The sequence below is a fragment of the Mustela putorius genome, unplaced genomic scaffold (assembly GCF_011764305.1).
Source record: "Mustela putorius furo isolate JIRA1106 unplaced genomic scaffold, ASM1176430v1.1 tig00000585_pilon_pilon_pilon, whole genome shotgun sequence".
NCBI classification, from domain to species: domain Eukaryota; kingdom Metazoa; phylum Chordata; class Mammalia; order Carnivora; family Mustelidae; genus Mustela; species Mustela putorius.
In genome coordinates, this window is record NW_025421424.1 from 3,916,060 (window position 1) to 3,940,695 (window position 24,636).

The 24,636-nt window shown below is 37.7% G+C and overlaps 1 protein-coding gene across 4 annotated transcripts in view; it reads left to right on the forward strand.

Moving 5' to 3' along the window:
- SPAG17 (sperm associated antigen 17) overlaps positions 1-24,636 on the forward strand; it is a 222,864-nt gene that overhangs the window by 93,152 nt on the left and 105,076 nt on the right. For all 4 annotated transcript variants that reach the window (XR_006607260.1, XM_045081852.1, XM_045081851.1 and 1 more), the window contains exons 11-17: positions 3,732-3,869; positions 3,958-4,071; positions 4,654-4,804; positions 10,712-10,939; positions 11,035-11,253; positions 17,608-17,669; positions 18,253-18,366. Coding sequence is in view for 3 of the 4 variants with exons in the window: in XM_045081852.1 (XP_044937787.1) it covers positions 3,732-3,869; positions 3,958-4,071; positions 4,654-4,804; positions 10,712-10,939; positions 11,035-11,253; positions 17,608-17,669; positions 18,253-18,366 (1,026 nt within the window). In the remaining variant the exon portion in view is untranslated. The remainder of the gene's footprint in view (positions 1-3,731; positions 3,870-3,957; positions 4,072-4,653; positions 4,805-10,711; positions 10,940-11,034; positions 11,254-17,607; positions 17,670-18,252; positions 18,367-24,636) is intronic.

The window sequence follows — 24,636 nt, forward strand, 5'->3', positions numbered from 1 at the left end:
AGCGGATGGGTGGTTAATAGTCTTTTTCTTTAAAATTTCCTTGTCTATGGCCATACCACTCTGAACGTGCCCGATCTCATCTGATAAAATTTCCTTTATGGTTGTAGGTTTAATCAGATTTTTCTCTTTCTGAGGTCAATTTTAGTCATTAGTATTTTTTAATAAATATGGCCATTTTATTTGTGTTTTCAATATCATATAAAGTTCTTTATTCACTTACTTGCCTTTTTAAATTTGTTTGGCATCTAATTACGCTCCTTCTCTATGACTGATGTTACTTATTTGTTCCCTCTCTCTCCTTGATCATGGCTGTCAATGGTACATCTACCGTATCAGTCTTTTCAAAGAACTAGCATTATGCTTCATTGATCAACACTTTCTACTTTATGCTTAACTAATTTTCTCATTTATCTTTATTATTTCCTTCTTTCTGATTTCTCTGAGTTCATTTTGCATTTTATTTGAATTCAGAAGCTTACCTCATTTACTTTCAGGCTTTTTGCTTAAGGCTATACATTTCCTTTTGAGTATTTCTTTGGCTGCATCCTGATGCTTTCAGTTCTAAATCTTTTATTTTTATTTCTATTGTTTATTGTCAGTTCCTAGTTTTATTGTATTATGGTCAGTAAACATGGTCTTCATAAATTTATTGAACTTTCCATGGGACCTGAGGTATGTGGTCAATTCTCATGAGTTTTCTGGATGTGTTTGAGAAGAGTTGTTATAAACTAATTCATTTAATCCTTAGGACAACACTATGATGCAGAAACTATTTTTGTCCCCTCTTTTACAAATAAGGAAAATGAGGCATAAAAAGATTAAGTAACTTGTCTGAGTAGTGAGTGTCAGAAACTGCCTTAGAACCTAGTCAGTCTTAAGTGAAAAAGTATTTCGAAGGCATTGCTTTTTTGTCTTCTTTCTTCTAATGTTGCTGAGAAATCTCATGTCAATCTGACACTTTTATCTTTGCAGATAATCTGTTTTTTTCTTTCTGGAAGCTATTAGAATTTTCTCTTTATAATTCATAACACAAGGCTATGTCCAGGTAGGGCTTTGTTTTATCATTGTCACTAGCAATCTAAAGGATTATAATCTGGTTTCCAATTACATTCTGAATAAAATCAAAATTCCTTACATTGGAGGACCCTAAAAATATGGGTCTGGGCTGATCTGTCAATCTATCATCTCATCTCCTGCCCCCCTCAATACACACACACACACACAAAATACACACTTACTACTCTTAATCTACACAGGCTTTCTGGGTTTTCCTCAACTACACTACTTAATTCCACTGTAGCTTTTTACTCCAACTTCTTTTCCTAGAAAAATTTTCACCCCCATGTCTGCCTGGAGGATACTCCTTTTCATTCAGTGCCCAATGGAAATGGTATTCCTTAGCCTTTCTCCCACCTGATCCAAAGGAAACCCTTGACAACCCAGAGTTTTCTTTACCATATCACTTGGTTTTATTTTCTTATCAACAACCACTCCTCTTTTTTTTTTTTAAGATTTTATTTATTTATTTGACAGAGAGAAATCACAAGTAGTCAGAGAGGCAGGCAGAGAGAGAGAGGGAAGCAGGCTCCCTGCTGAGCAGAGAGCCCGATGCGGGACTCGATCCCAGGACCCTGAGATCATGACCTGAGCCGAAGGCAGCGGCTTAACCCACTGAGCCACCCAGGCGCCCAACAACCACTCCTCTTAAAATAATTTATTTGCTTTGTGTCTTACCTTCCCCTTCTCATTAGAACAGAAGCTCCATGCAAGTAGGGACTTAATCCTAAACTTTTCACTGCAGTATGCCCAGCACACCATAACCACATGTAACCCACCGCGGACACTGAAGCTGTATTTGCTGAATTAAACATAGCCTCAAACATTATTTTTTTTCTGTTGATTTATCCTTTTATTAGATGGATGGTGGAACTTCTGGTTTTTCCTCCTTGTCTTTTACATTTTCTATCAATTTTATCTTTGGGGGAATTCCAGCTTAACTCCCAATTAATCCATTCTTCTCTGGAGTCCAGTCTGCTAGTGAAGTTTTTTCTCAAAAATAGATTGTATTTATTTTATGAATTCTCCAATTTCTTTTTACAACTGCCTGTCATTGTCCTCATTGCATGAATATAACATATTCCTTATGTCTCTGAATTTTCAAATGTTTGTTTTAAAGTCCTGTTCAGACTCTATCATCACTTTTACCTTCACTATACATTTTTATGTCTGCTTTAGTTTTCTAACTGATTAGATAAGCACACTCACAGTTACCTTTCATTATCACATAAGGTTTTGAGGAGGCCAGTAGTTTTATTATATCAATAAATTCATAAAAGCTGAAAAGTCCTGTAGAGCTTGCGGTATCATTTTATCTTGGTCTTTACTATTTTATTCAACTCAATTCAAAGCAACAAATGCTTATTAATCACCTGCTGTATTACAACCATCAGCTGGTAACCTTATTGCCTGACCCATAGAAGGCAAATCTATAGTAGATCATGTTGATTGAAAAAATGCTTAATAATGGGAAGGAAAAAAATTAAAATATAAGGGGAATGAGATAGGTTTTTTTTCAAGACAGGCTATTAGATTTTGACATTTCAGAGGTAGAACAGTTTTGAGCGGTCTTTTGTGATTGGAGTGGGTCCAAGAGATGATCGGAGATAGTGGAGATATGAGTGGCTCTTTTGAAAGTAAGGAGTTGACAAAGGGTAAAGTATGGGAGACTCTTTTGTTAGCCATCTATAGAAGTAGTTTTCAATAGCAGCTGATTTTTCCTCCCAGGAAACATCTGGCAATGTCTGGGTATATTTTAGCTTGACACAATTGGAGGGGAGATGCTGGTATGAAATGGTTTGAGGTCAGGGATACTGCTAAAGATTCTCCATTGCACAGAAAAGAACCCACAACATATAACTGTCTAATTCAAAATGTCTTAAGTTCTAAGGTTGAGAAACCCTGTAAAAGGATATGAAATCACAGAGAATGATTGCAGGACTTGAAGTGAAGGGAAAAGCTATAAATTAGGTGTCTACCTTGATTACATTTCAACTTCTTTTGTTTGCCAGGTAAAATTGAACAAGCCATGTAATCTTTCTAGACCTCTGTTTCCCCATATAAAGGAGACTTATTGCCCCTTACTGATCTCACCATCTATCACTCCCTTGAAGAAAGAATGAGGACTTGACCTGAACCCCACTCAGTAGCCTTGGACTTGCACCAGTCACTAACTTCAGTCACCCTAACTCTTCCCCTGTAAAATTAAGATAATATCTACACCATAATGTTGCTCTACTGCTTAAATGAGGTAATGTATTAAAAGATGCCTCATACAGTGCTTGGCATATGATAGGCACTTAATAAATACTTACTGAATCCAAAGGTATAAGTGGTTTCCAGTGCTTTAAGAGAAAGAGCAAATCAGTAAGAAAAAAAAAATTATCATATTGGTATTTTGATTTCTGTTATAATGAATTTTCCTGTTGACCATTTGTGTTTTGTGTTATCTATTCTAATGTACACATTAAAATTATATCTACTTTAATGGATGCATTGTAAACATATCCTTTTTTATTTTGATAATCACTGCCACTTTATGTAATCATTGGATGTTATTGGTAGAAACCGCCTTGTTTTTAGTAAGAGCAATGGAAATCCATGAGTATCAGTAAGTATTTATTTAGTATTTAGCTGACCACTAAACTGACTCTCTCACCTGCTTATTTGAACAGGTTGTGGCAACTGAAGAAGACCTTGTCCCGCCCAGTCTGGCGCAGCCTCCTCCAAGAGCAGATGGGCTGGACCACAGAATTGCAGCTCACATTGTGTCCATCCTGCCCTCTCTCTGTCTCACAGAGAGGGAGAAAAAGGTCAGATGGCATGAGATATCCAAAGAGCTTGCATGCTTTGAAAAAGTATGGATTCTCTTTTTAAGTCACTATATTTCAATTTGAATAGAATCTCCATGAAATATTCTTATCTGAAGAAGAAAATGAAAGCAAAGCAGTGCCCAAAGGTCCTCTCCTATTGGACTATCATGATGCACATGCCCACAAGAAGTATGCTCTAAAGGTAATAATAATTGGGCCACCCCAAGGAGAAGTGATCCAAGAAAGCCCATTTGTAATTATCCATTGAAGAAATTATGGTTAGATAGTTTTACCTTTGGCATTAAAAATAATATTCAAAATGGATCCCTGCTTTCAAAGTGAGACCTCAGGAAATAGAGGTGTATGCGGGAGCAAAGAAAACTTGTCTAATTATAGAGGTCCAGTTAACTGTTTGATTGTCAGTGCACCAAATTTGCATTAACATCTTATAGTTATTTGCTTTCTATATCCACCAATGTGAAAAACTAGTGGAGGCCAAAGAGGAATCTCAGAAGGGAGAGATGAATATATATGAAACTTTGGCAGTTTGTCATAGCTAATGAAGAATCTATCATTTCTGTGCACAGGGGACACCCCTGGCAAAGTGAGAACGAGCTTTTTTGACCTTCAGCAAAATACCAACAGTTTGTCTTCCCCAATTACCATTGATTTCCCCTGTTTCCAAATAATGAGAGTGAAGGTATCAGGTTTTGCCTTCTCCATATGCATTAGGCACTTGACAGCTTACTCTAATGTCTTCTGTCATGTTGCTCTTTTTCATCAGGGCCAAAAGAATTTTGACCCAGTTCAAATTGAGCAGGAGATGCAGTCCAAGTTGCCACTGTGGGAATTCCTTAAATTCCCTCTGCCCCCACCATGGAACAGCACTAAACGTCTAGCTACAATTCATGAGCTCATGCACTTCTGTACAAATGGTGAGTACATTTTTTGCCTTGGCTTAAACTCATTCATTTATGGTCACATGTGCTTCTTAAGATGACACCCCTATTTGTAAAAAGTATTTTGATTATTGAAAGAGCTTTCAGAAGCTGAGGTGGGTATTTTGATTCTCTCATCTTGAGTAACATCATTAGCAATATTATGACAACTATTATGCATAACAGCCTTCAATTTAATGCACTGAGTTTTCTTTTCCACTGTGTTTCCATGATGAGCATAATCTGCTTCTTCCTTTCTTCTCCCTGCTCCCCACCCCCACATCCCTTCCTTGACATCATTGCAGAAACCATGGTGATCCCTATCCCAGGTAAGAGCACAGAGTAAAGAGCCCCTGGCCATGTGGTGCCAAGGGTGTGTTGATTCAAGTTCACCTCTTCTCACAGAAGGGGTCATTTTCTGCTGTTTCTTTTTTTTTTAAGCAATTTTTTTTTAATTATGTTATGTTAGTCACCAAATAGTATGTCATTAGTTTTTGTTTGTCCTGGAAGCTTTTAATTTCTCCTATTTTCAATGACAGCCTAGCTGGATGTAGTATTCTTGGCTGTATACTTTTCTTGTTTAGTGCTCTGAATATATCATGCCAGTCCTTTCTATCCTGCCAGGTCTCTGTGGATAGGTCTGCTGCCAATCTAATATTTCTACCACTGTAGGCTCCAGACCTCTTATCCCAAGCTGCTTTCAGGATTTTCTCTTTGTCTCTGATACTTGTAAGTTTTACTATTAGATGATGGGGTATGGACCTATTTTATTGATTTTGAAGGGGGGTTCTCTGTGCCTCCTGGATTTTGATGCTTGTTCCCTTCACCAAATTAGGGAAATCCTCTGCTGTAATTTGGTCCAATATACCTTCTTCCCTTCCCTTTCTTCTTCTTCTGAGATCCCAATGATTCTAATATTGTTTCATCTTATGGTATCACTTATCTCTCAGATTCTCCCCTCATGGTCCAGTAACTGTCTGTCTCTCTTTTTCTCAACTTCTTTATTCTTCATCACTTGGTCTTCTGTATCACTGATTCTCTCCTCTGCCTCATTTATTCTAGCAGGAACAACCTCCATTTTTTATTGCACCTCATTAATAGCTTTTTAAATTTCAACTTGGTTAGATTTTAATTCTTTTAGTTCTCCAGAAAGGGATTCTCTAGTATCTTCTATGCTTTTATCAAGCTAGGATCTTGATAATCATCCTTCTGAGCTCTAGTTCTGACATCTTACTAATGTCCATATTGATTAGGTCCCTAGCCATTGGTATTGCCTCTTGTTCTTTTTTTTTTTTTTTTTTTTAAGGTGAGTTTTTCTGCCTTGTAGTTTGTCCAGAGAAGAATAGATGAATGAGAGAACAAAATGCTAAAAGGGTTAACAACAACCCTGGGAAAATATACACTCACCAAATCAGAAGAGACCCGAAATGGGGGAGAGAAGAAAGGGGGGGGATATATATATATACACACACATGTACACACATATATAAAAATAAGGGTAAACATGATCAAGGGATGGAACATGACTGTAAAGATGAAAACTTAAGAAGATTCTTAAAAAGGAATTGATAAGATAAGCAGTTGGTTGAAAAAAGAAAAAAGAGACAATGTGATCAGGCTGGAGACTAGAACAAAGCCATATGCTAGATTTAGGGTATATTTTGGTCTGTTAGTAGAAACTATATCCCAAAATTTTAAAGAAAGGAAAACTTACATGTATACAGAAAATTAGTTTAAATACAATGAAGGGATAGACTATCACTATAACAATGAATATTTTAAAAGATTTTTTTAAAGGTATTGATAAGATAAAATAGTTAAATGACATTAAAATAGGAAAGGGGAAAAATTTAAAAAGAATAGAGTAAGAAAAAAATGAAATTAAAAAAAAATTAACTTTGAAAAACTAAAGAATCATGGGGGGAAAGCCACGAATTCTATATGCTGTGTTCCTGTAGCTCTGGAATTCCACTGTTCTCATTAATCGGTGAACTTGGTCTTGGCTGGTGGTTCTTGCTGATCTTCTGGGGAAGGGACCTGTTGCAGTGATTCTCAAATGTCTTTGCCTGAGGCAGAATTGCACCACTCTTGCCAGGGGCCAGGCTAAGTAATCTGCTTGGGTTCACTCTCGGGGCTGTTGTTCCCTGAACGATTTCCGTAGAGCTTTGGAGAATGGGAATGAAGATGGCGGCCTCCCAATCTCCAACCCAGAGGAGCCGAGAGCTCGGGGCTCCAATCCTCAGTGCACCCTCAGAGAAAAGCATTCAATCCCTCCTGGCTCCCTGGTCTCTGGCTGCGCTCTGAGCTCACCCAGCTTGTGACAGAGCATTTCTATCTCTGGCGCATGGGCCGGTTTGGAGTCTCCAAACTCAGCTGATTCCTTCAGCATGCTCCCATGCTACTCCTCCCCACGGAGGAAAGTGAGTCTTCCTGAATCTGCCGCTTGTGGGGTCCCTACTGAAAGAGCAGTAGCCCAGCTGTGCCTTGGATCACGGTTTAAGGTAACCGTGAGCTGAGAGCCCCCTCCTCAGCTCTGTCTCTGTAGCTGGCTTCCCTGCTCAGATACCTGGGAGCTCTGACACACTTAGGCACCCCCAGTGTTTCTGCAGGTCCTGAGACCACACTGTCCCTGCGAGGGCTCCATCTGCCACTTTGCCTCTGGAACAATGTCCCTCAGTGGGGCAGACTTCTAAAAGTTTCGATTTTGTGCTCTGCTGCTCTACCGCTTGCCAGAAGCCAGTCCCTCCCCCACGGCCTCTCTTTCCATATATAGCCTCGGATTCACTTTTCTGCATGTCCTACCTTCCAGAAAGTGGTCGCTTGTCTGTTCCTAGAATTGGTGTTCTTTTTCTCTTCAATCTCCAGTTGAGTTTATAGGTGTTCAGAATGGTTTGATTACTATCTAACTGAATTCCTGGGACCAGATGAAATTCAGGTCTCCTACTCCTCCACCATCTTGCTCCTACCGTCGTCATTAGCTTTTGACGTAGCGTTCCATGGGCCATTGTTTCCATATAACACCCAATGCTCCATGTAATACATGCCCTCCTTGATACCCATCACCTGGCTCACACACACCCCCGACCTCCTCCCCTCTAAAACCCAGTTTAATCCTGGAGGACTGAGGAAAGAGAGGTAATTTTGAGAATCTAAAATCAGCTTCTCATTGCAGAGTTCACTGGGATTTTAGAAACAGTCATTTCCTTCAAAAACTGTATTTTCAGAGGTACCTGGGTGGCTTAGTCAGGTAAGTGTCTGACTTAGGCTGAGATCATGATCTGGGGGTCCTGGGATTGAACCCTGCATAGGTCTCTCTGCTCAGTGGGGAGTCTGCCCCTCCCCCTGCTTATGCTCTCTCTTTCTCCTTCTCTCTCAAATATATAAAATCTTAAAAAAAAAAAAAACAACTTTATTTCCACTTGAGGCAATCAGCAGATACATTCCTACTTTTAAGAGGGAATATGAAATTATAGATATCTTTATTTGACAAGAAAGCATTTGCCCTAAGAAAGAGAAAAGCACCTCGTTTCATTTCTCACTTTAAGCAAATCATGAAATACTTTATTCATGATTTCCTCTTTGATATTTAAGTAGGCAAAATGGTAAAGAAACAACAAAATCTTTTGAATACATACCATTACCTCATGGAAAAGCAGGGTGGAGCCTACCTACCTGGGTGTGTGGAGAACTTTGTTTACATAACCACCCGGTTCTGGTGTTCCTGAGAATGTCTGTTCCTTGCCTATATCCTGCCGCACTCCGCCTCTCCTTCTGTCTGTGGTATGACTCCACGCTCTCTCCAACTTGTCCTAAACACAGCAACAGGATTCTTGTCTCTGTTGCTACTGCTGCCACATCACACATATCCTGCTTATGTGTTCCCTCCAAAACCCTTGCTCCTCCTCTTCTCTCCTCTTCTCACCTATCAACACTTCAAACCTAACAGATCCAAAACCAAGCTCTTGACTTCCCAAAATTTGTCCCTTCACAGTCAGTCCTTCTTATTTCAGTAAATGGCAGCCATTCTCTTCCCAAACCTTGGAGTCATCCCTGATTCATTTTTGTTTCTTTTGCTCCATAACCAGTCCCCCCACATCCCTCACTGCCATGGCATCCCAGGCCACCATCACCTCTCACTTGGACCATTTCAGTAGCTTTCCAGTTGGTTAACAGGCTTTCACCTTTTCACCCAGTCTTTTCTTCATGCAATTACTGGAATCATCCTTTCAAAATGTTAGTATACAATATACCCTCTTAATATAGAATTCTCTAATGGACACCCATGTCACTCAAAGAATAATCTAAACTGTTCTACCACCCACTTTTTGAGCTCATCGCCTGTCAAGCACTCATCATTCCACTCCACTGGATCTACATTGGCCGTGCTGTGATTCCTTGAACCTGTTGGTCAGTCCCTTGCCTCAGGACCTTTGCACTTGCTATTTCACCTACCTCCATCCCTTTTCTTCCAGATATTCACAGGACTTGCCCTCCAACTTCCTTCACATTTTTGCTTAATTGTTCAGAGGGTTTTTTCTCTGACTACCTTATATAAAAAAGAAGCCCCTCCCTAACCACTACCACTTTTTACCCCTTCATCTGGCTTTATCCTTCTTATCATCTCTGATATGGCATACACTTATCTGTTTTCCCTCTTTCCAGCCACCAGAATGGATACTCTAGAAGATCCAGGGTTCACTGCTAACTCCACTGCTGTGGTCCCAGCTTTTACTATAATCCTTAACAATTAATACGTGCTCAAAAGATGTTTGCAAAATGAATGACTGAGCAAACTTTCCTTAACTCTTAATTCTTAATTCTGTAACCTTTACCTTTTCCCTATCTCCCTTCTGTATTTCCTCATGTATTTTTTCCTCAAAAGAACCCTCCCTATGCCCTCATTTCTATTGGAGAAAAAGTGGACGTTACCCCAGAATCATTGATCTGCCACAATCATTTTACTTTTCCTCATGGAATCCTGTGATTATTTTTAATACCTACCTCCCACCCCTCTACCTTGAACTTCTAAAACACAAGGAGCAAATCCTTTCTTTGAATTTCAGAGACCTATGACAAAGCCTGATATATAGAAAACAAAAACAAGTGAGCAAGCCGGGGCGGGGGGGAGTATGGGTGAAAGGACAAAAAATGCTGTAAGAGAATAAATGCACAAATGAATAGGACCAGTTGAAAGCTGATAACCTTTGAAGAGCAATTATGGAAAGTACTACACCAGTTCAAGTGGGAGAAAAGAGGCCTTTTCTGAACCCTAAGGAACAATAGAACCTACTGAATATAACAGTGCATATCAGACACAAGTAATTTATTTTTTTACTTCAAATTAAACAGCAGTAAAGGTGCTTTTGCTTAGAAATGATCAGTTTTTTTAATTTTATTTATTTATCTTACAGACAGAGATCACAAGTAGGCAGAGAGGCAGAGAGAGAGGAGGAAGCAGGCTCCCTGCTGAGCAGAGAGCCCGATGTGGGGCTCGATCCCAGGACCCTGAGATCATGACCTGAGCTGAAGGCAGAGGCTTTAACCCACCGAGCCACCCAGGCGCCCCAGAAATGATCAGTTTTAAACATATTCAACAAATATGGTACCCTGAAGAGTCCATGTGAATTAATATTAACACACCTAATATTGATTAAGCTGTGAAGCAATTTGTGAGCATTTTCTTGATAGATTATATCTTGATTGATTGTGCAGCTTTCTTATTATTAGGTACTATCCATATTTGTTGCAAAATTGCAGAGCCTATGTTTAAAGTCAGGTCAACACCCAGCATGACATGACTCCCTTGTGATTGCAGTGGACAGACCCCCTGAGGGCCCCTCTGTCAGCCCTGTACCATGTGGTAATAAGAGCATTCCTAGCAGCATAGTTCCTGCTTTCTTACAGAAGCCTTGAGCTGGACTGAAGTAGAACGAGCCTTCAAAGTGTTTACTTTTGAGAGCCTGAAACTCTCTGAGGTTAATGAAGAAGGAAAGCTAATGCCTTCTGAGATGATGTATGGGACAGCTTCTGAGATGTTCAATATACCATGGGACAACCCTGCGAGATTTGCTAAACAGATCAGGCAGCAATACATCATGAAAATGAATGCGCAAGAGGCCGAACACCAAACAGGTACACTACATGGAGGGAATCAAAGGAATTCTTATGTTTTATGACTGTCAGTTTTTCTAGCATTGTATCTAACAGATTCTCTTTAAACTGGCTAGATACTGAAACTAAAGACAGAATTTTATTTGTGGATCAGAATTGGTCAACATCTGTGCAAGAGGATGAGATCACTAAAGAACCTTCAGATGCTCCTCAGTCTGATTCTAATAACATGAAGCATTCTGACCCAAACAGTAAGGAACCCATAGACCCTGATAATATACAGCTGTCAGAGAAGGAGATCAGCCTGAAGGCTCAGGTCCAGTCTGGGCCTTCAGGTGAGTAAACGTGTATGTGTGTTGTGTGAGTGTGTGTGCACAATGATAAGATGCATTAACCCCCCAAATGATTCAGGAAACATTATCTAAATTTAAATGCCTCCCTATTTCAACTGAAATACTGTTTAATATCTAAGTTAAAATTAAACTTTGCTACTGAGTGTTATTTAGTTCTTCTTATTTTAACCCTTGTTTTTAAAACTATCCTAAGGCCTGTTAGTCTGCTTTAACCCTAGTAAATATAGTAAGGTGAACATAAATAAAACTTTTTCATCAATATTTCATAGGGTTATTATGCTTATATGAAAAAAAATTAGAAATGAATACACTTTTTAAAAGAAAGCAAAAAATAAATTAGCTAAACATAGACCTCAAGTTGTTAGATAAAGATGAGCAAAATAAATCCAAATAAAGTAAAGGGGAAAAAAAATAAGAGTAAATTATTGACAGAAAAAAATATAGATGTGTGGGTGCCTACGTGGCTCAGTTGGTTAAGCATTTGCAATTAGTGAACTGACCACACAGAGCTTGATACAAAATAAATGCTCAATGAAGAACAAGGATTCTCTTTCTCTCTTCTTTATAGCTCAGGTAATCACTCTTACTCTAGAATATATCATCATAAATATTGTTATATTAGGAGGTATATAAGTATAGGAGACTTTTAGGCTAAATTTATTGAGCTATCTTATGCACAACTGTCAGATTAATCACCTAAAATCCAGCGTTCCTTTCCTGCTTACAACCTTCAGTGGCTCCTACTAACAGAACCGTCTCTTTGGCCTGCTATGCATGCTTCTCCAGTAGGACCAAAATACTTTTCCAAAATCCTTCCGCTTTCCCTTTTGCTCACTCATCCCATGCTCTAGCCAAACAGAATTAGGCTCTATTTCCTCTACACGGTCTGCTATTTTCATTCTCTGTGGCTTTTCTCCACAATACCCTCCACCTAGAATTCTCTCTCTTTCTCTCTCTCTCTTTTTTTTTTTTTTTGGTAGAGTTCTCTTTTTTATTACAATTAGATTTCAGTAGTACTTCCATGAAGCTTTGTTAGATGTGTCCATCTCAAAATGGATCCCTTAGCATTCCCATGGTTATAATTAATCTGTGCTTCCTTTAGGGCATTAGTTAGGATTTCCTACTACTTATTATAATTATTCATATGCCTATATTAAGTTTCCATAATATTATAGCTTCTTAGAGGTCACAGGTATGCATATCTTAAAACTATTAATGGTATGCTAGACCACAAAAGTCTCAGCAAATTTTTACAGGATCAAAGTACAAAGTACATCCTCTATACAAAGATCAGAATACATTCTCATACACAGTGAAATTATGGTAGACATTATTTATGAAAAATAATGAGAAAATACTCAAATATTCAGAGAGAAAAGTCACAATAGAAATTAAGAAATATTTCAAGCTGAATGGTAATGAAAATACTGAATATCAAAATTTCTTTTTTTTTTTAAAGATTTTATTTATTTGTCAGAGAGAGAGAGGGAGAGAACGAGCACAGGCAGATGGAATGGCAGCAGAGGCAGAGGGAGAAGCAGGCTCCCTGCTGAGCAAGGAGCCCGATGTGGGACTCGATCCCAGGACGCCGGGATCATGACCTGAGCCGAAGGCAGCTGCTTAACCAACTGAGCCACCCAGGCGTCCCTGAATATCAAAATTTCTATAATGTAACTAAAGCAAAGAATACTCAGAAAGAAGCTCACAGCTTTAAATGAATACACTTTTTAAAAGAAAGCAAAAAATAAATTAGCTAAACATAGACCTCAAGTTGTTAGATAAAGATGAGCAGAATAAATCCAAATAAAGTAAAAGGGAAAAAAATAATAGTAAATTATTGACAGAAAAAATATAGATGTGTGGGTGCCTAGGTGGCTCAGTTGGTTAAGCATCAGCCTTTGACTCAGGTCATGATCCCAGGGTCCTGGGATCCAGTCCCACATCAGACTCCTTGCTCAGTGGGAAGCCTGCTTCTCTGCCCCTCTGCTGGCTCCTTCTCTCTTTCTCACTCTCTCAAATAAATAAATAAATAAAATCTAAAGACAAAAAAGAAAGTAAATGTAGATGTAATAAGGAAGAGCAAATACTACAAAATTTTGGTTCTTTGAAAAGACTTTGAAAATTTGATAATTTTTTTTTTTAAATAAAAGGCAGACCACAAAAAATGGAAGCATAAATAACCATATTAGGAATAATACCGTATCAGGAATAAAAATCATTAGGAATAAAGAAATAGACTTCCCTCTGATCCTACAGAAATGTAAAAAATAGTAGGAGGATATAAGCAACTTTATTTCACTAAATCTTAAAATAAAATGACCAAATTAGTAGAAAAGTATATCTTACCAATAGTGACTCAAGAAGAAATAGAAACATGGATAGTGTAATCATTTAATTAAATTAAATCAATAATTAAAGAGCCTCCTGAATAGGACATACCAAACCCAAATGATCTTATTTACTAGGGATTTCAAACACTCAAAAAAAGAGAAATAATTCTAATCTTAAAAATTATTTCCAGAAGTTAAAAAATGGATATCCTCCCCTACTCATTTTACAAAGCTGGCAAAAACCTTATAATAACACTGTCAGGGATAGTACAACAAAAGAAAATTATAAATCAAACTCACTCATGAACATAGATGCAAAAATCCTGAAAAAAACACAAATAAACTGATGTAGCAATGTACAGAATGGTAATAATATATCACAAGCTGTTTTTATAACAGGAATAGAGGAAAAACATACAGTATAAAAATCAATATAATCTATCAATTGACACAGAGAAAAATAATATCATCATCTTAATCGATACAGAAAAAGCACTTGAAACTCTTTAGTAATTTATGAAGGAAATCTTAAAGCTAGCAAGAGAAGGAAAATTTCTCTACCTTATAAAGTTTATTCTTAAATTACTACAACTAACATTTTGTATCACGGTGAAAAGTTGGAAGATTTCCCTTGACACCAGGAAGATATCTACTATAAACACTTGTGTTCAATACTACGTTGGAGATGCTAGCCAACTCAGTAAGGCAAGAAAAAGAGATAAAAGTGTAAGTTTTGAAAAGGAAGAAACAAAATGTTACTATTTGTAAATATCATATATGTAGAAAAACCAAAATAATCCACATAAAGATGGATTAATATGAGAGTTTAACAAGGAAGTCATGGTTAAGAAAGGACACACATAAGATGTCTGCGGTGCTGGGTCCTTTCTCATATTCCATTATACTAAGCATTTGTAGTCTATGTACTTCTCTGTATATGTTAAAATTTATAATTTTTAAAAGCATTAAATAAGAGTAAGTGGTCTGTGGCACAAGAGAAGGGGTATTCAGTCAGTATTGCCTGAATGGTCATCTTGCCATTTCATTAGTTCAAATGATGGTGAAAGAGAAAGTCATCGATGGAGCGGAATTAGGGAAAATCTGCTTACTTATTAATAGAGCAGATAGGTGAGGGTGAGGGAGTCAGAGGAGAGGAGGAGGAAATATTTATTTAATATTGCCCTGCTATATTCCAAGTACTCTGCTAAGAAATTTTACATATATTAACTAGTGTTTAATATAAACCTCAAGTCTGTAAGATGCTATTATCCTAATTCTAAAGATGAAGAGTCAAAGACTCAGAGGGGTTAAGCAATTTGTTCAACTACATAGGAATGGGAAGTCAGGATTCCAACAGAAAGCTAACTCCAAACCAATGCTTCCCCCACTGTGTCTTGTGGCTTCCTCAGTTCCAGAAATTCCTTGTCTAGTGGTTTAGCCACACTCATAGTCTCTTCTTCATACTGATACTTAACCTGGTTTTGTTACCAAAAGGGTCGATTCCCTATTTCTCTAAGTCCCTTATCTATTAGCCAAGCTCACAAAAATAATTAAGCCAAATAAGTCAGCCTGGGATATCATGCCTTTGGGCATCCTGTGGGAATGTAAATACATGACAAAGAAATCACCTTGTATTCATGTGGATCCAGAATAAGCCAGGAGGGAAAGAAAGCCTGTGGTTTTTTTCCCTGTATTTTGTTTTTTCTTTAGAGCAACTGATGTGCAGATTTCCTCAGGCAACTTTTGCCACCTGGTGGTGAAACCATGTAAACTGGCCTTCCAGATCCTGGTGGAAAACAGATGATTAGAGCAACTCTGAATTGTCAGGGCTAAAAATGGAGAGTGTATCCTAGAGGCTGAGCAATCCTGAGAGCTGAGCCCCCATGACCTATAAGGGATCCTATATGGTGTATGTTGATCCACATCAAGTAACTCTTGCAGCCGAGAGGAGGGGGGCAGGAGAGGCTGTTAGGTCTCAGGGAATTTGTTGCTATTGATCTTGCATTTCCCCCTAACTCTGAGTCATATTTCTAAAGCAGCCACTTGAAATCCTTTTAAACAAAGCAGAAATTGTTCATGTATTTCCTGCACAACCATCTTAGCATCAAATACATATAAAAACCTGTTCCTGGATGTGAAGGACTGAATATTTGTGCTTTTCTTAACCAAACACGGGATTTCCATCTGAGACTGTTTTTGAACTTGACAGGGCCTATTGGATATTTATGAAAAACCTGAGAGTTGATAACCATGAGGCTCAAGGTTTAGATGTGCCCTTTATGCTTGTTGGGTGTTTTTTTAATAAAGTAACTGCTTTGCAGAGGGATCTTGTTATCTCTAAAGTAAAACAGATTAGGAAAGCTGTTTTTCAAAGGGATGAGAAAGCATCCATTTCCAGATGTGTCAAAAACTACTGAATCACACTGTCAAAGGATTATGCAGTTGAAGGCAGAATCAGAAAGAAAGAAAAAATGATTTTTATTCTACTATTAAATGAAGAGTTCACATTAGTTTTAGAATGTACTTTCCTGTGACAAAATAACCGATGCACAATTTTTAGAACATATTTTCTGAACTGGAGACTTTTCCTGCTGGATCCTTAGACGCTGGAGGGAATATCAAATCTCCCAGAAATCTGGCAGACCACAGAATAGAATAATTTTTATTCCACAGATTTCATATCAGTTGCTTCAAGGACACATGGGACATCATGGTCTATTTAGAGTTATAGTTGGCCTGAGTTTTCTCTTGAGTAGAGGTATTTATATAAATACAAAACTGAATTGACTTTATAGTTTTCCTCTAAATCAAAATGGAACATTCATGCCGTCACCTTCACCAGCCCAAGGCAAGATACAACTAGTAGCAAAAATATAAGTAGCTATGCTCCAAAAAGAAAGAAAAACCTTGGCCTATCCTTGGTAGACACAATTAACTACACTCTCCAGAAGTGCAGATATGGTTCTCTTTGCCACAAAATGAAGTTGAATCTTATGCCTCCCCTAAAACAAGCTTTTGTTGTGAGTTTCTTCCACAGTTCTGCTCGCTCGCTCTCTCTCTGGCTTTACATAGATTTCCAGGTTTATTATGTGATGTAGAATTTCCTCATTCAATCAAAACAAAATGCACTGAATCCCTCCCACGTGCTGGGTGCTCAGGGTAGAGTTAGGGAAAATAAGGTCAAGCTCTTATTCTCCAGGAATTCACATTGAGATGGAGAGATAGACATAAGCAAATAAACATCATAAGACACTAGTAAATGCTATGATCAAAAATAAAACAGGGCAAAAGGCGGAAAGACCCTTAAGGAGGTGACATTTGAGCAATGATATGATGAAGTGTTTGAAGCAGGTGATTATCTAAGAGCAAAGCATGTCAGAAAGAAAGGCAAATGTAAAAACTTTCAGACACGGCAAGCAAGCTGGTGAGTCTAGAGGACATGAACAAAGGAGAGTGGAAGGGATGTCACTGGAGAGTGAAGGTGGAACCGTTTTTTATGTCTGGCTCTGTAGGGATCAATTTGCTATAGTTCTAAGGATGATAAAAGACCAGGTTGGTTCAGTTATTCAGTAGTATCACAAATATGTTGCCACAAGATACATCGCCCATGCCATTTTTTTGGTCAAACTTGGTATATGCTATACAGTGTATCCATTTTTATATGAAAGTTTCAGAATCACAAGAGCTATAGCTTAATCCGTGAGTATTTGCAACTCATAAAGGTAAGGGTATATTTTTAGAAGTGAGGGAGATACTATGATATGATTTAGGAATGCTTCATATAGGAAGCTGGGTTCTTTTCAAAGGGTTTAGTACAACTTTTCTAGGTAGACACTGATTTAGAATTATTAACATAAACACCTTTTGGGAGGCATGAAACATGCCTTTCAGGAATTACCTTTTCAGCACAGAAACATAGATCATAAGGGCAGCAAAAAGGCACAGCACTGACAAAGGCAAGAACAAAGCCCAAACACAACTGGATGTTGGTGTCTTTGATTTACAGAACAGACCACGAACAATGAGATCAAAGATGAAGGAGTCACAAAGGCTGAGCCTCTTGAAAAGGTAAGGAATTGTTTTCCTAGAAGTGTAGATACAAGTAAGATGATCTGAAAAAACAGTGACCCAGAGTGAGAGAGACGGGCGCGCACGCACACACACACACACACACGCAAAGGAGAGGCTCAGCAGGGAATGGGGGATTGCTCTGACATCCCCAGACCAGCTCCAACCGGAGATAAAGGAGTTAATTTCACTAGCGGCTTAAGCAAAACTTCCAAGCTCCATGCTCCTCTCTAGACAGTGTGGCTTGGCAACTTCACAAACACCTGCTGACCATACAGCCATGTAGAACTAATGCTGTCTTGAAGTGAGTTCAGAAAACCTGCCTATAATTGCTAACAGGACTCAGAAGAGTATAACCTAACAATAAAAATATTTAGATTATGTTGCCCATAAAAAAAAAAAAAAAACTCAAAGGCATACTCTTTCTGGCAGCAGTTCTCCTAAAATGTTGCCATATGGATTTATACATATGCAGATTTCCCCAATTAGATGGAGTGCATGCTGGTTAGTTGATGGAGTCCAAAAGGGCTTCATTTGGACTTGCACAAATTAAAGCTGAAATTGCACTCCTATGATTTTTTAGAAACCCAAGAAGATGACTGTGGAAGCCGAGTTAGAGGACATAAAGAAAACGCAACAACGCAGTCTAATGGACTGGAGTTTCACTGAACATTTTAAACCGAAAGTTCTGCTTCAGGTATTAATGGACCGTGAGTCTCTAGGAGACACTTGGACAGGTCTGGGGAGTCATGGTATGATTTAGAACAGTTCACTTCTAGGTCACTCTCTCAGATCTCCTTCAGATCAATATTCCCATTTACTTCAGCTATAAAAGGAATTTATTCCCAAATTGAGCTATGCATGCCCAGGGAATCTCCAAAATCGTTTAAAATATATTTTCCAAAGGGATGTTTTTATAAACAAAAAAGTGTACATGACTGCTGCACATATTTTCCAAGAACAAAAGTCAGATATTATGGGACAACCTTATATTTTTCCTATATCAGCTATCCATTCTATTAAGTTTTCACCATGTTTCAAAGTATTTTTTTTTAAAGATTTATTTATTCCTTTGAGAGAGAGAGCATGGGGAAGGGTATAGGTAAAGGGAGAAAAAGAATCTCAACCAGACTCCCCTCTGAGTATAGAGCCTGAGGACCCTGAGATCAGGACCTGAGCCAAAACCAAGAGTTGGTTGCCTAACTGACTGAGCCACCCAGGTGCGCCTCCAAGTATTGACTTGATACAGTTGACAGGTCAATGAGACCAGCAATAGCTAGCATTTATTGAGCACTTACCATATACTAGCAATGGCTTGTATATATTATTTGCTCATGTAATCCTTGCAATAATCCTATAAAATAGAAACTATGTAAATAGTAAGAAATTGAGACAACTTGACCAATAGTAACTTTTGTCCAAGGTCACATGTCTGGTGAGTGAGTGAAGCAGGATATGAACCCAAGAAATCTGGCCCCAGAACTTGTGCTCTTAACCACTCTGCAAAATAACAAGGAATCCTACATTTTCTGTTTACATGTTTCATGCAGAAACCTGTACTAATTTTTGTTTCATCTTTTAAATTTTAATCTTATCAATATCAAAGTTTTATATCCACATATTTTTAAAACCAAAAAGTTCTATATAGAGTTTTAGGAAAAGTAGCAGCTCTCTCCCACCCCTTTGCCTAAATTGCCAGAGGTAAAAACTTTAAAATATTTATTTACCTATTTCTGGTGTTACTTAACTCAATTATCTCTAAAAACAAGTGTATTTTGTTTAGTTTTTGTTTCCATTGGGCATCATCACCAATTGATTCCCTCCTGAGAAAACAGCTCTGCAAACCATGCAGCGTGTGCATGCATACATGCATGCAAATATACACACACACAAGTACACAATCACTCATACACTCCTACGTGCACACTAACATTTTTTGCCATCTGCTAACATTGTTAACCATATCATCATTTTTTGTTATATCAATATTCAGTATTTACTTTCATTTGTATAAATGTTATTTGTAGCTGAACTATGTAAATACTCTGATTACATTTCCTTTCTTGATACTTTTTGTTTTCCCTGGAGTTTGTTTCCTAACATTTTCTTCATTTGTGTAGTTTACTATGCATTTATCATTACTCAAGCTCTCCACCAGAGAGTAAGATCTCCTCTCAATACATTCAAACCTAACATTCTCTCAGTTTTACGCTAAGCCACCTCTCTCTCATATGCTGTGAACTCCGGTTAACCCTCCAGTCCTGCTTCGCAGCTGTGGGCCTGGGAGCCTCCTTCATTGTCATCCTGGTCACAGCTTTGGCCTCTCTTTCCAGCCAGATACTCCAGTGTCTGAACCCCATGTCATCTTCTTTCTTGGTTTACTCTCTTTTTGTAGGGGACTATCTCGTCTAGCTGCTTCCTGAATTAAAATAGATGACAGGTAAATTTGGGGAGCACTGGATGTTTGAAAACATCTTAATTCCACTCTTATATCTGAGTGACAGTTTGGCTTTATATAAAATAGCTCAATTTAGAAAACATTTTCCCTGAAAATTTTGAAGCCATTCCTCAGTAGTGTTCTAGCTTCTTGGATTGTCCTTGAGAAGGAAAAACAAAACAAAACATGAAATTCTGATTCCTGATCAGTTGTTTGAGTCTGGTTTCTGTTTTTTGAGATTTTTTGTGTTTTGTTTGTTTGTTTGTTTGTTTGTTTTTCTCTCTCTGGAAGATTTTAACATCTCCTATTGTTCCAGTGTTCTTTGTTTCTTGTTTGTATGCCTTGGTGTGGTTCTGTTTCCAAGTATCATTCTGATAAGCCCAGTACAATGCAGAGACTCAAGTCTTTATATTCAGTAAAATGTTCTACAATCGTTTCTCTGGTAATTGTCTTCTTTATACTTTTTCTCATTTTTCTTCCCAGAGCTCCTATTATTCAGCGCTGGACCTCCTGGACTGAACTCCCAGTTTCCTTACCTTTCCTCTCCTAAGTCTCCAATACTTGTCTTCTTGTTCTGGAGACAGACTCAGTTTCACCCAGTTCTTCTACTGAGCCTTCTATTTCTGTTATCATCACGGTTAATTTCCTGAAGTTCTATTTATAATTGCAAATCACCTTTTTATAGCATCTTGTTCACATTCTCTGATACCATATCTTCTCTTATGTCTGTGAAGATATTAAGGTCCTTTGAAGTCTCAGTGTTTTCTCCCTGCATTGTCTAGTTTTCCTCAAGTTCTTTTTATTTTTTTTCTCAAATTTCTTTTTGGTTTTGTTTTTGGGTCTCCATTTTTTGTATTAGAGAGAAATATCTAATGACATTTGCCCTTTTGTTCATGTTAATAATGAGACACTAAAGGCATCATAGGAAGTGTTGCGTGAGCTCAGGGCAGGGAGTATTTGTCAATAAATGGACTTCATTTCGGGATATTTGGCTGGCTGGTTTCCCTGGGAGACCCAGCAGTGTTGGCATATTAGTCTATACTCTTAAGCCATTTAGATTCTCCAGGGGAAAAGAAATCCTAATCTGCTAACCAAAAGACATAATTTACTTGTCAGTGTTTTAGGAGCTGTGTGGTGGAGAGAAGGCAGTTAGATTCCTTGCCATTCAGCCTCATTCAAGGTGGTAACCACAAGTCACATGAAGCTTCCGAGTACTTGAAATGTAGCTGGTCCAAATTGAGATGTTCTGTAAATTTGCTATACTATATATTAAATATATTACTTATAAAATATATATATTACTTATTATTATACATATTACAACATATATACTATATATTTGTATGAGTATATATACCAAACTTCAAAGACTTAATATGAAAGAAGTGGTATGTCTCATTAACAATTTTTATACTGATTACATGTTGAAATGATAATATTTTTGACAGATTGGGTTAAATAAAATATACTTTAAAATTTAACTTTACCTGTTTCTTTTTACTTTTCAAGTGTGACTACTATAAAATTTAGAATTATACATGTGGGTCACCTTGTATTTCTTGGACATCAATTTAAACTTTTATAAAACTCCTTATTTTTTTATTTATTTATTTTTTTGCTGTAGTACATCTCTCCCTTGGCAGTGCCTAGGGTCCATTTTCTTAGAATGCACTGCATCATTCTATAGGTAATAATCTTCCCTTTATCTGCTAAGGGGGTAGGAGGGCAGCCTCCTCATTGCTCAGAATTCTCAAGGCCTTCTGGGGACCCTAACAGCTTCCTAAAAAGTATTCTAATCTTCCTATTTTCGGTGCCACTTTCACCCCACTCTCAGAGGTACCTAACTGCCATGTCTTGAGCATTTCTGCACTTCTGCACACAAGTAAGGTTACTTTTGATCTCTCATAAAATCAATCTTAGAATTTGGTCTTCTATGTCTGCTGTCAGTAATCCCTTATCCTTCTGCTTTCCAGCTTCCAAACTCTTGTTGCCTTTATTTCCTCTCCTGTGACCTTCAATTTCATGGTATTAAACCCCAATAATTTTACTGTTCTTTTAATGAAGTGCCAAGAAGTACATGTGTTTAATCGTTTATCTTTAACTGGACATTCACCCAGACTTTTTTTTTTTTTTTTCAATTTGGTTCTGTCCCCACCATTCCATGAAGCTGCATGATTGCTGTCCTGCCATATCTATGGATATTTATCTTTCTTCATCTTCCTTGACCTTTTAACAGCATCACAGAGCTGAGTACTTCACTGTGAAATACTCCTCACTCTCCATTACCAAGATGCCCTAATATACCTCTCCTCAGTGCTGTGTTTGGAATTTTGTTGACCTAATGTCTAAATATCAAAATGTCTGGAGTCTTAGTCCTGAACCATCTTCTCTCTACTGTAAACATTCTTGTGATGATTCATCTATGTATTTGACCTAATACTAATGACACCTAAAATCTTACCTTCCAAACGATTTCTCTCTTGAGTCCACCCTAAAAGACCTAACTCCAAATTCCACTTGAATTTCTGACAAGCATCTCAGCTTCAGTGTCTTAGATGAAACTAATAATTTCCCTACCTAATCATGTTCCTCTCCTCATCGATCTCAGAAAATACCACCTTCAAGCCAAAATGTCTAAGTCGTCCTTTGTCTCAGCTTTTCCTGTGTCCTGCCTGTCTGATCCATCATCCAATTTTGATACCATCAAAGCTCCTCACCATCTCCAATGTGGCTACGTCAGTCCAGCCACCATCCAGCTGTTCTACCACAGTATCCCCCTCATCGCCAACCCACTTCTGCTCCTGCGCCATCCATGCTATCTATCAGACAGATACTCCATCAATTTCATCTTCTTAGGATATGTCTCTGAATCCAGGATGATCTATAAAAATCTTAATCAGATCTTAAAGGAAAATCTTACCTTGTTCACTTTTGTTTTCCTAGAACCTACACAGTATCTGGGACATAGTAGGTGTTTATTTTTTTAACTGAAGTATAGTTAATATACAGAGTTATATTAGTTTCAAGTATAAAATATAATGATTCAACTCTTCTATACATTTCTCAGTGCTCGTCATGATAAGTGTGCTTCTAATCCCCTTCACCTGTTTCACCTGCCTCTGGGCAACCGGCCTCTGGGCAACCACCAGTTTGTTTTCTGTATTTAAGAATCTGTTTTTTGTTTATCTCTTTTTTCTTTGTTTGTTCATTTGTTTTGCTTCATAAATTCCACATATGAGTGAAATCATGTGGTATTTGTCTTTCTCTGACTGACTTATTTCAATTAGCATTATACCCTCCAGATCCATCCATGTTTTTACAAATGACAAGAGTTCATTCTTTTGCATGTTGGGGTAATATTTAATTATATATATATGCAATAAATTTATATTGTATATATAGTATACATTCTATATTTACATATCTATATATTTAATTGTATATATATACATATATATTGTACCTATATCTGTATACATATATGTATATATGTAATTGTGTATATATGTGTGTGTGTGTATATATAAATATATCTCACATCTCCTTTATCCATTCACCTATGATAGAACATTTGGTTTACTGCCATATCTTTTTTTTTTTTAAGATTTTTATTTATTCATTTTGAGAGACAGAGAGCAAGCATAAGCAGAGGGGAGGGGCAGAGGGAGAGTGAGAAGCAGACTCCCTACTGAGCAGAGAACCCTATGCAGGACTTCATCCCAGGACTCCAGGATCATGACCTGAGCTGAAGGCAGATGCTTAGCCAACTGAGCCACCCAGGTGCACGGTTGCCTCCATATCTTGGCTACTGTGAATAATGCTGCAATAAGTACATGTTTATTTTTAATAATAGATTTATGGCACCAGCAATATTATTATAGAGTAATAGGTAAAAGCCAAATAGTAAAAAAAAGGTGAAGAAAGATATATGAAAACTTGTTAAGCATTGATTGAGAGCAACTATAGCTCTGAGAAACTTAGTGTAAATATGTAAATTCTAGCAGCCAAAGTAAATATGAAAACACATTTTGCAGAGCTCTCTAATGGAAAGAAGGATACATATTCATCAGAAATTAACATATTTGGTTTAGGGATTTAAAGTAAAAGGAATTTGCAGGGCATCTGGGTGGCTCAGTGAGTTAAAGCCTCTGCCTTCAGCTCAGGTCATGATCTCAGGGTCCTGGGATCAAGCGCTGCATCGGGCTCTCTGCTCAGCAGAGAGGCTGCTTCCCCCTCCCTCTCTCTCTGCCTGCCTCTCTGCCTACTTGTGATCTCTGTCTGTCAAATAAATAAATAAAATCTTTATAAATAAATAAATAAATAAATAAAAACAGATTTGCTTTTCCAAAAAGTAAAGTAATGGGTAGTACTGTATGTAACAAAAACAAACAAAAACAATTAATGCAAAAATATTCACCATATGTGTATTTCTGGTATTACTTCTTAGGGAACAGATGTAATAGCTTAAATGCCACACCATAAAGACTCTCATACAAGGGACTGGATTGGGGAAGTAAATGTATTATTTTG